General features: G+C 39.0%; 1 protein-coding gene across 1 annotated transcript in view; it reads right to left on the minus strand.

The window, feature by feature from the left end:
- jak1 (Janus kinase 1) overlaps window positions 1-12,439 on the minus strand; it is a 58,463-nt gene that overhangs the window by 5,454 nt on the left and 40,570 nt on the right. The window contains exons 14-24 of the mRNA XM_062028264.1: window positions 12,266-12,353; window positions 12,046-12,173; window positions 11,807-11,945; window positions 10,473-10,624; window positions 10,178-10,328; window positions 8,822-8,910; window positions 8,535-8,727; window positions 8,291-8,415; window positions 2,952-3,124; window positions 2,718-2,835; window positions 2,482-2,592 (exon numbers count right to left, since the gene is read on the minus strand). Coding sequence (XP_061884248.1) covers window positions 2,482-2,592; window positions 2,718-2,835; window positions 2,952-3,124; window positions 8,291-8,415; window positions 8,535-8,727; window positions 8,822-8,910; window positions 10,178-10,328; window positions 10,473-10,624; window positions 11,807-11,945; window positions 12,046-12,173; window positions 12,266-12,353 — 1,467 coding nt within the window. The remainder of the gene's footprint in view (window positions 1-2,481; window positions 2,593-2,717; window positions 2,836-2,951; window positions 3,125-8,290; window positions 8,416-8,534; window positions 8,728-8,821; window positions 8,911-10,177; window positions 10,329-10,472; window positions 10,625-11,806; window positions 11,946-12,045; window positions 12,174-12,265; window positions 12,354-12,439) is intronic.

A 12,439-nucleotide genomic window follows, 5' to 3' on the forward strand; every position in this document is an offset into this window, starting at 1 on the left:
TGGACATTTGTTTTGTGTCAGACTTACAAATTCTTTGAGGAAAATAGCCATTAAGCAAAACAAATGTCCACTGCAGTGGACACTTGTTTTGCTTACATTTGCTTGTTTTCAAGAAACTATTTCATTGGTTTTGGATCTACTGACTTTGTCAGACTTTCTGTTACTGCACTGCAACAACATAATTTCCCCATTGTGGGATAAATAAAAGTCAATCCTATCCTAGGGCTGGGCAATATATAGAGTTTGTAGGATATATATATACTGTATACTTTTAAACAAGATATGAATTGAGAAAATATCGTAATATCGATATCATTTATTTCACGTTAAAATTACCAAAGGCTGCTTATTTGTTGTGTTCATTGTTCTCCTCCGCTTCCCACCATGGGGTACTAAACCCCTCCCCTTCCTCCTTCTAAGATGTGCGTGATGAGTCACGATTGGTTAGGGACAGGCCAATCAGAGGCAGGATAGGGCGGGTCATCGAACCAGAAAGGGAAATCACAACAGACATCCCAAATGACGACGAGATTCGAAGAAGAGAAGAGGGAATTATCAAGATGTATATATTTAAAAAACTAGTGGAAGATGGCAGAGAGATTCTCTTCCTTAGATTTTTCTTTTAGCGATGAAGACGACGTCCAGGAAACCCACAATGCGTCTACTTGGCCACATTTGGACAAATGTATGCGTCTGGATAAAACATTCATTTGTGTTTTTTACAATGTAAGCCCAAATCAAAACCGTTCGAGCATATTTCGCAGGAGAAATGCTGCCAAAATGTATGCCGAAGTGAGAAAGATCATAGCCGCACAATTAAGTCAAGTCACTTACTTGACGCTGACCAGAACCGTACGTGTGTAACAGTCCATTACATCGTTGACTAGGAATTAAAAAGTGCCTGCCTGCAAATGTACTTTTTATCTGAGTGTGATACATTTTGTATTTGCACAGCCATGTTATTTATTTTATGTAGAATTATATTTTTCTATTTTATTTACACTACCGTTCCAAAGTTTGATGTCACCCAAACAATTTTGTGGAATAGCCTTCATTTCTAAGAACAAGAATAGACTGTCGAGTTTCAGTTGAAAGTTCTCTTTTTCTGGCCATTTTGAGTGTTTAATTGACCCCACAAATGTGATGCTCCAGAAACTCAATCTGCTCAAAGGAAAGTCAGTTTTGTAGCTTCTGTAACGAGCTAAACTGTTTTCAGATGTGTGAACATGATTGCACAAGGGTTTTCTAATCATCAATTAGCCTTCTGAGCCAATGAGCAAACACATTGTACCATTAGAACACTGGAGTGATAGTTGCTGGAAATGGGCCTCTATACACCTATGTAGATATTGCACCAAAAACCAGACATTTGCAGCTAGAATAGTCATTTACCACATTAGCAATGTATAGAGTGTATTTCTTTAAAGTTAAGACTAGTTTAAAGTTATCTTCATTGAAAAGTACAGTGCTTTTCCTTCAAAAATAAGGACATTTCAATGTGACCCCAAACTTTTGAACAGTAGTGTATGTTATGTAATTCTGTGCTACTTAAACCGTTTCTTTTGTGTGCTGTTAATACCCATCTTGACTAACTGTGTTAATAAAAGTGCCACTGACTGTTTACAGTACAGTTGTCATTCACTTCAATTTCACTGAATCTCGCTCAAAAATAAATATCTTTATATGTATACTTTCACCGGAAAATATATCGAGATATATATCGAGTTAAAGTAAAAATATATCGAGATATACTTTTTCGTCACCCAGCCTTATCCTATCCTACACATTTTTGGGGGGAAAAAAGTGCTGTTTTGCAAAACACAAATGTCCTCTGCAGTGGACATTTGTTTATGGTCTTTGTTTTGTCAGACTTACAAAATTTGGGATAAAATTTCCCTGTTACGCCAAACAGAAATGTCCACTGTAGGACACTTGTTCTCAAGAGGATATTTCAAAGCATCCTCTGCAGTGGACATTTGTATTTTGCACAACAGGGCCCTTTTTTACCCAATTTTTTAAGTTTGACAAAAGAAAGAGACTAAAAACAAATGTCCACTGCAGAAGACAGTCCTCAGGAAGCTATTTCTAAGCTCCAGCACACTGATGTTGTTTTTGGTGAGGAACTGTCAGATACTCGGAGCATTGTGAGCAGGCGCATTGTCATCCTGCCACTACTCTCTTGTCTTCTGCTGTGTGATTTTTTGGCCCGCAGTGTGTGACGCCCCTCACATTTTGACGTTGAAGGCAAATCAACATCAAAAGTCCTGAAACTTCTCTGACAGACCTCATGTATGGCAGAATTGTGCTAAAGATTCATGCAAGATTCACCGCAAACTAGAAGAAAATGTTCCCCCAAATTGTTGTACGCTTGAGACCAAAAACAATGACTTTAGTGATTCTTGTAAAATTGATGTACAATACAGAGTGAATATTTTGTATGTTGAGATGGTCAGCAAAGGGAGAAAGAAAAGCATCTCTCACAGGTTCAGGACAGCCGTCAGGACGTGGAAGCCTCTTCCCCTCGGCCAACACGTTTACCAAGAGAATGATGGTCGTCTGACCTTGGCATTTACCCATTAACCTGGAGAACATCTGCAAGGTAAAGAAGGTGTAAGTAATATTAACATTCGTGTGTCAGCATTTACAATAATACCAACTCAAATGATAATTTTAGCAAAATCTAAAAATATACTGTGAGGCAATTGAACACTATCTACCTCCATTGGATTCTTGAGGGGGTCACAGTAGGTGATGAGCTCGTACATTGTCACCCCGAACGACCAGACGTCTGAGGCAAAGTAGAACTTGCAGAGAGTCAGGCACTCCGGAGCATACCTGCGAAACAAGACAAACATGTCCCAAAGTGGTTTATTGGCCAGGAGCAACACACAATGAGGTGATTTCAGGCTCCAAGGAAATGCAAATAAGATATAGTATAGTGTTCATGTCACCAGAAAACAGGGCTGACATGGTCATCCTTGGCAGTGTAATACACTTCATTGTCCTTAATGCTCTTGGTCAGACCGAAGTCGCCTATCTTCACCGTCCTCTCGTTCTCCACCAGCACGTTTCGGGCAGCCAGGTCTCGGTGGATGTAGTTTTTAGATCCCAGATAATCCATTCCCTGAACACAGTAGATGATATATAGTTCACTGGTGACCATAGACTTGTTGCCATAAAAGGAGTGAAGAAGCAGTCATTGGGGCTCACTCTTACAGAGACCTGCTTGTGGGGGCACCCGCTTAAATATGCAATCGACAGACTTCTTGGGAGTGAGAACATTTACTTGTGACCTGTTAATAAATGCTTGTTCAATCTTTCAGAAGACCTGACCTTTGCCTGTCTTTAACAGACGTGATTTAAAAGTCATTAAAGAGGGAGATGTCAAAATCCCTACATGGAGATTGTTCCAAAGCTTTGGAGCAACCGCCGATAAAGTGCAATCCACTTTGGATTTTAATTGAGTTTCAGGGAAGACAAGGAGAAATTGAGCAGCAGACAGCAGAGACCTTGTGGTGGTGTACATTTTTAACAGGTCAGACATATATATGTATGATATACTGAGGTGCTGATCAATTAAAAGATATAAAAACAAACAATACATGTTTAGGTAACACTTAATAAATGCTTAAAGTGTGTACTTATTATAAAGCATTAGTAAATACTAAATTCATTTATAAAGCATATATGGGACAAGCGGTAGAAAATGGATGGATGTGTTATATGTGTTTTATGTTGCACAAAGAAAAATTCCTAGTTTGTGAACCCGTTCTCAAACAATGGCAATAAAACGATTCTGAGATATATATATATATATATATATATATATATATATATATATATATATATATATATATATATATATATATATATATATATATATACAGTGTTTCCCACACATTCATTTATTTGTGGCGGCGCCGCCACGAAAGAATTACGTCCGCCACGAAATTTATTTATTTTTGTCCTGTCCAGCTTCTCAGGCAAATCATATAGTTGATGTAGATGCCCATATAGGCTGTTCAGATTTACTTTACAAAAGAGAAGTGTAGGATACTTCTCTTGTTGCCTTATTTGTATTTGACCACTACTGTTTTCTGTTTATTTGTTACTGACTGTGGCAGGACACCTCTGCCTCTGTTTCACTTTATGTTGCTGGTAAATAATATGGTTGTAGTAGTAGGCTAAAGTTAGATTATTTAGTATGCACTAATTAAAGGGGCATAGCTTTAAGAGACATTTTAGCTTTTATATTTTATAAGATAGATTTTTTGTAAGAACCACAATTAATAAATAGATTTCAGTGAATAACTTATTGTTCAAATCTGTATATAAATATGTACATAAAGTGTTGTAATTATATTGTAAAATGGATGGATTGACGTTTAAAACAAAACTGTTATTAATTAGTAAGTATACATTTATTGAGCCTTTTTAGAGAAAATCATATCATTGTAGTAAATTATGCAAATTACTCGATGATGTCATGGTGACCACGCCCATATCCACGCCCCCACCGCCACAGGTATCTTGGCAGTTTATGGGAAACACTGATATATACATAGTTATAAATATCTTACTCAATAATAGGCTTATCTATAAAATGCTAAATGGTTGCATTTTCATACTATGATTAAGTCAGCAGTAAGTACAATATATATATATATATAAAAAATATACAAGTATTATTATGTACAGTATATACAAACATCCATCCATCCATCCATTTTCTACCGCTTGTCCCTTTTGGGGTCGCGGGGGGTGCTGGAGCCTATCTCAGCTGCACACCCTGGACAAGTCGCCACGTCACCCCAGGGCCAACACAGATAGACAGACAACATTCACACTCACATTCACACACTAGGGCCAATTTAGTGTTGCCAATCAACCTATCCCCAGGTGCATGTTTTTGGAGGTGGGAGGAAGCCGGAGTACCCGGAGGGAACCCACGCAGTCACGGGGAGAACATGCAAACTCCACACAGAAAGATTCTGAGCCCGGGATTGAACTCAGGACTACTCAGGACAAACAATTTTATTCAAATTACATTTCTTGTATTATTTTCATTTTGGACTAACTGCAAACATGCGAGTGAGGCCTGGTTTACTCCAACAAAGTGAATTGCAGTCGTGAAAAAAAGCATGGACTACTGCTCAAAGTCGTCAAAAGATAAAACTGATTTGATTTTAGCCAAACGTCTAAGATGATAAAAAAAAGTAGTTTTAATCTGTTGCTCACATTTAAAACCAGTGTCAAACTTAAAACCAAGATATGTGACTTTGTGCTAAAATAAGACAATAAGGGGTCCAGGTCACTGATCATTAGGGCTTACAATAAAATATTTTCTGTCTTGTTCTCATTTAAATTCAGGCAGTTCACTGCTAACCAGGCTTTTGTGTCCTTGAGACAATTTGAAGTTACCTTTCCTTTTTAGAGGGACACACATTTGTGTGTCATCAGCATAAACATAAGATGATATATTGTAGTTTTTTTTTTTATGGTGTTCCATGGGCGGAATGTACAATGAGAAGAGAATAGGTCCAAGGATCATGCCCTGAGGGACAACACAGGACAAGGGAGCACAAGCACAGTGCAATGAAAAGCTTTAAAACCAGACTGGAAAACGTCAAGAACATCATGCAAGTCAAGACTGTAACTAAACACAGCATTTTGTAGACATTTTTGAAATAAAGGATTGCTTTGAAATGGGTCTATAATTTGATGAAACGGAGAGGGTCAACATTTTTGACCCTGGGTTCCACAACAGATAAAATCCAGACTTAGTGTGATTTCACACCTTGTAAATTTGGTTTCTCCTGGTGCGCCTCATTTTCTTTGGTTCAAATATTCCGAACAAATCACAATGCATCAAAACAAACCATGTGAAACTGCTCTCACATCCTATTGGTCGGCATGGGGCAGGATTTTTAAAATGATTAAAAACGCTTGGAAGATGCTGCAATTGGGAGTCACCGTTGTAGCCTTGAAAGCCCTCTGAAACTGCTTTAAAACTCTTCATCAACGTTTTATATACACACTGTACATATACACACATATATATATATATATATATATATATATATATATATATATATCCATCCATCCATTTTCTACCGCTTGTCCCTATCGGGGTCGCGGGCGGTCGCTGGAGCCTATCTCAGCTGCATTTGGGCGGAAGGCGGGGTACACCCAGTATACATACAGCAATGTTAATATTTGGTTACATGTCCCTTGGCAAGTTTCACTGCAATAAGGCGCTTTTGGTAGCCATCCACAAGCTTCTGGTAGAATTTTCGACCACTCCTCTTGACAAAATTGGTGCAGTTCAGCTAAATTTGTTGGTTTTCTGACATATACTTGTTTCTACAGCATTGTCCACACGTTTAAGTCAGGAGTTTGGGAAGGCCATTCGAAAAACCTTAATTCTAGCCTGATTTAGCCACTCCTTTACCACTTTTGACGTGTGTTTGGAGTCATTGTTCTGTTGGAACACCCATCCGCGCCCAACACCCAACCTCCGGGCTGATGATTTTAGGTTGTCCTGAAGAATTTGGAGGTAATCCTCCTTTTTCATTGTCCCATTTACTCTCTGTAAAGTACCAGTTCCATTGGCAGCAAAACAGGCCCAGCGCATAGTACTACCGCCACCATGCTTGATGGTAGGCTGGTGTTCCTGGGATTTAAGGTCTCACCTTTTCTCTGCCAAACAGCTCAAGTTTTGTTTCATCTGACATCACATGGACAAAGATAAGACCTTCTAGAGGAAGGTTCTGTGGTCAGATGAAACAAAAATTTAGCCATTTGGCCACAATACCCAGCAAAATGTTTGGAGAAGAAAAGGTGAGGGCTTTAATCCCAGGAACGCCACACCTACCGTCAAGCATGGAGGTGGTAGTATTATGCTCTGGGCCTGTTTTGCTGCCAATGGAACTGGTGCTTTACAGAGAGCAAATGGGACAATGCTACCAGGTAATTTGACTAGAACTATAAAATCTGATTTATAGCCAAAATTATTGTTGTTTATAAAAGGTTTGTAGCAGTGTTGTTTTCGTCAACGATGACGATGACGAAATCATTTTGTTTACGCCACTTTTTTTCATGACGATAACGAGACAGTGACGAGATAAACATGTCTCTCTGATGACGAAAACATGACGAGACGTGTGTGAGTTTTCGTTGACGAGACGAGAACGGACGAAAATGTTAGTGGGTAATCTGTCAGACGTTTAAAATGCATGACATTTCTGTTTATTGTGTGTGTCAATTAAAACCACGCCCACCAACTGGCGTGCAGCGCACAACGTGCTCAACACATCCGACTGTTGTTACTCATCAGGCAATGGACCGTGATGGCGGCGGCAGTTTCAACACAGGGGCTCGGTGGTCGCAAACGAAGAGACGACATATGGGTGTATTTTAAATATAACCCAGCAGATAATAAAACAGAGTGTATTGTGAAGGAAGACGGTGACAAATGTGGCTACAAAATATGCGGAAAAAATACGACCAACCTTAAGCGGCACCTTAAGGCTCGCCACAAGGATATTTTTTCGAAGGTAAGTTACAAATGCTGTTAACATAATCGATAAATGTCATAGTAAGCTAATACATTAGTACGTTTTCCACTTACTCCTGGCGCAAATGGGCTGCTAACTTCAGGCTAAAGTTATCTTTTGTTACGCTAACGTCAATTCATTATGTGTGTAATACTTTAGCAGCATGTTTAGCCATGTTTACATTCAGTGACGGTGTGGTTATCTCTTTGTGAGTACGTTCTGTCAGCACGTAACTTGATATGTTAAACAGGTCGAGTTACTGTTATACGTAGAGTCTGCTAGCTTTAGCCTAAAAGCCACAAGTGACGTTGTGCAGCCCCAACCAGGACCTGTGCGTTTACGTTTACAGTAAAGTTGGGACACGCACTCGCGCGCACACACACACACAACAGTACAGAATGAAAGATCAGAAAGCTTTAGTACAGGGTCAGTTAATAAGCTATGTATTTTTGACTTTTTGACTTTTCATCGACTAAAACTAGACTAAAACCCTTTTGAGTTTTCGTCGACTAAAACTGGACTAAAACTATCACATATAAAAGTGACTAAAATGTGACTAAAACTAATAAGCATTTTAGTCCAAAAGACTAAGACTAAGATGGTTGTCAAAAACAACATTGGTTTGTAGTTTGAACATGCTTTTCCTAAGTCAACATTACAGATGAGCAGAATGAGCTCCATTATCTCCACGGCTGCATAAAACAGTGCCGTTTAAAATCAACTGTGTTACCTACCCGGCATATTTGGGTGGAGTAGCTGAGCAGAGTGCTGAGACTGGTCTTGCTTTTGTTGCCGGGCAGATAATCCTTCAAACTGCCCAAAGGAAGGTACTCCATGATCAGCTTTGTGGCCTGACCACCTGCTCACACACAAGTCAAAGGGAGAGAGAGACATGAGTCGTGTTGAACAAGCTAAACATGTATGGCTTCATCAAATGTAAATGCATTATTGTTAGTGCACACAATTATATCCGCTTACCTTCTTCCAAGCAAATGCCTTTATACTTGACAATGTTTTCATGGTACAGTGCTTTCAGTATATTAATTTCACTAGAGAGGTTGTTCCCGTTCTCCTGTCCATTCTCAGGCTTCAGTGACTTGACCGCCACTAATTCACCTGTGCGATCTCCTCGAGGATCGTAACGACAAAGGCCCACCTTCCCAAAGTGGCCCTTAAGGTAGATAATACTTTTTGTAAGATATAATGTGACCAAATGTGGAAATAAAGTAACACAAGTTATAAAACAGTCAAAACAGTTAGTTCACCTCTCCCAGTTCTCTGATATTTCTCAGGAATCTCCTCTCAAATACAGTCGGGTCCACTTCAGGTGTAGGCTGTGGTTTGATAGCTGGATCTATGAGAGAGGAAAAGATTATTGGCTAAATATTTATTTTATCCAAATGAAAGGCATGATTTATAACCTAGAATAACTTTGACGAGTCGAAACGCGATGAGTGGCAGCAGCACAGCGGCTCAATGCTGCCGCGCAGCATTAGCTTCTTCCTCTTTACAGTTTAACGGCAGTTGGCATCCATACATGTTGCATTACTGCCATTTTTACTTTCATTTTAAAATTACATTACAATCTCTCCTTGTGTCCAGTGCAGCATAAATTACAGTTAGCTCTTTGGTTACAATGCACCGCTAAAAATTGTTTGTCTCCGTTGGCGCTTATAATAACAACATCGCTAACATTTGGTTAATATTCAGGTCACGATATCTAAATAGAGCATTGTATGCGGGTTTTGGAAGGTCATTTGAAGAGTTTTGTGGGCAGAATAGAGAGCCCCCATTGACTTTATTGTTAGCGGACTTTTTAATTTATTTATTTATTTTCGACTTAAAATGCAGAAAAAAAGAAAAACGTGTTCATTGTGAATGATAGACAGCACATCTCTGTCTAATTTTTGCGTATTTCCAGTATGACTGATCTGCCGATATTGTCAGTGCGCAGAAGCATTCCTCCAGTGACATCAAGCTACAGAAATTGTCGAAGACATTCGGAGCGGAATACTCAAAATGACTGACTTTATTTGTGGCATTTTGTGACATTTAGACAGAATTTTCACATACTTTGCGGATTGTAAATACAATTGGATATGGTTTAATAGATAGAATAAAACACAATTAATCATGTAAAGTCAACTTGTTTTTCCACTCTACTGGTACTTTAAGAAACACAAACCGAATAAAAAATATGTTTTGGTGTACAAGCCTTGTCTCAGTGTACAAACTTTTAATCCACCTATTGTGCGCCTCGCAGCACAGCGATTGTGGGCGGGCTGATAGTTTTTTTGTGCTTATTCTGTCAGCACAGCAGTGCGCTCATTAGCTACTGTTTGTGGTGTGCTTTTAAGTTTGTTTTTTTAGCATGTTTCTAATTACAGTAGCTCTAGATAGCACTGTGTGATCACGGCACCGCTAACAATAAGTTGTCTGCGTTAGCCTTTATAATAGCAATATTGCTAATATGTGATTAATATTTAGGACACGAGATGTAAATGGAGTATTGTTGGTGGTTTTTAGAGGGCTTTACCAATGAACCAAGGAGGATCCATTGTATAATTACATTGAAACAAGAGATGTAGCATATCAAATGTATATAACCCCTAAACTCTTACTTTTTTCCTCCAGTTTGTCAATGTCTCTCACGATAGCCCTGAAAAAAGGTCTCTTCTTTGGGTCATAGTTCATGCAGTGGATCATCAGCTCAGCCAACTCTCTGTAGTCAGGAGTAGCCAGCTGGCATTCTGTTTCATAAAACCTCTCCTTCTGCTCAACACAAAACACATGGGACGAGAATGAAGACGTAAAAACAGACTCTTGACTGGTTTGGCAAAATGGAGGCGAGATCATTGCAGTGAAGGATGGAAGATTAAGGAGAGACATGAGATTGTAGACTGCTTGTCACCCAACCTCCGTGAGCTTCTTTTCCATGAGGGGGACCTCTCCATCATAACAGATCTCCCACAGAGTGGTCCCAAAGCCCCACTTGTCAGCTGCAACACTCAGGGAAGATACATTCTTCACACACTCTGGAGCAATCCAGGGGATGCGATTCACACACTCTGTCAAAAAAAAAAATTATCAACAGTGTAAGAGGGAGTTGTAATAAATCCATGGGTGAAAAAAACAACATATACAAGTTGATCAACAAAACAAATTTTGCATACAATATATTAACATTGGTCATCGCGCACAAGCCAGCCCTACACTCGCCGGGCTCAAACCGGTGACCACATAAGCACAATTGATTTAGTGCTGTACGGTGTGACAAATTTACTCGCAAATGCGCCTAAAATAGGCCGTACGGCTTAAAAAAAAAAACATGTTGCACATGTGCGAAAAGGGATTTCAACCCTTATATCGCATTTTGCAAAAAATAAATCCATACAAATTTGATAAAACTAGAGTAAAATTTTCGGCCATCTGTATAGCATGTTTGAAATAAATTTAAACTATAACCAAATGATTGATCACTCGCGCAAATTATATGATGATATCATATTGACATGGCCCTGGTCAAGCAACCACCAAACCCCTAACCACACGCCCATCGCCACAAGTATATTAGTAATCTGGGGAAACACTGTTACATGTAAAATTATTTAACTTCCCTATCATCATATCCTCAATTCCAACTTTATATTGAAAGCAAAAAAAATATTTTCAAAAATAAGCTTCCAATGGCCTTAATAACCAAAATCTAAGGATGTGACAAAGAGGGAAAAGGTGGAGCAGAAAGACCGGGGGAAATGGGAGTGGCAGAAGGAGAGGAACTAATTGAGCACATGCAAAAGTGGCCCTTAAGGGTGATATGATTGTTGGGGAAAGTGGAATATAATTAATCTAATGCGTTCATATATTATAAATGTATTCAAATAATAATGCCTACTTATACAGTGCAAATAAACAACTACACAATAACATTATTGTTTAATAATTCATTCTGACATTAAAAGTCAAGCATTTGAAAGGATCTTTAATATGTATCATAGGATTGTTGTGTGTACCAAATAAAGAGCACAGAGAGTGCAAGAAACGAGGCTGCTTGTGCTGCAATTTCCTTTGTGGATCAATAAAATTTGTCTAAGTCTAAGTCCAAGTCCAAGCAAGTGGAAAAAAACAAAAGCAAAACTATTCTGGACAAGACAGTGTGTGTATGCAGAAATAAATCTGTAATCACATGAGTGCCAAGTGACGTATGAAAGAGCTTGTAACCCAAAGTAAGTGTTACGTCATCTACCTACCCTCTCTAGTGAGCACTGTGATTGGTATTCCTGAGTCACTGAGCTTGATGAAGGGCCCTTCTTCATCAGCTTCCAGTCCATCTCTCGCCAGCAAGATGTTCTTGGCACACACAAAACCGTGGACCAACTTTTTGTCCTCCTGCAAAAAAAAAAAAGTATATATATATATATTTTGAGATTTATATTGAGATTTGCTTAAAGCAGGTTTGTGTCTTTCACACTGGGGGTGTCTTTCTTACCAAGTAGCTAAGAGCTGAGGCCAGCTGCTTGGCCACCTGGAACTTCCAAGATGTGCTAAGTGGACATATCTGTCTCCTCATGAACAGATCCAGTGGTCCTTGCTCGACCAACTCTTCCACGATGATATCTGGTACACCACAAAAAAAATTCAAATGAGGTAAGACAAAGTGCTCTTCCATAATACGCACATTATTTAGGTCACTCTTAACAGGCACTTACTCTCCAGATGGCGGACACACACTCCATACAGAAGCACTATATGCTTATGGGAGACTTGCCGCATCATACTTGCGGTTTCAAAAAAGGCCTACCAACAGTAGGGAAAAATTTGAAGAAGAGTAAGGTATTGTATTTTGTGGATACTTTAAGTTATGTACAAACCCCGTTTCCATA

This window comes from Entelurus aequoreus, linkage group LG19 (assembly GCF_033978785.1).
Source record: "Entelurus aequoreus isolate RoL-2023_Sb linkage group LG19, RoL_Eaeq_v1.1, whole genome shotgun sequence".
Taxonomy (NCBI): domain Eukaryota; kingdom Metazoa; phylum Chordata; class Actinopteri; order Syngnathiformes; family Syngnathidae; genus Entelurus; species Entelurus aequoreus.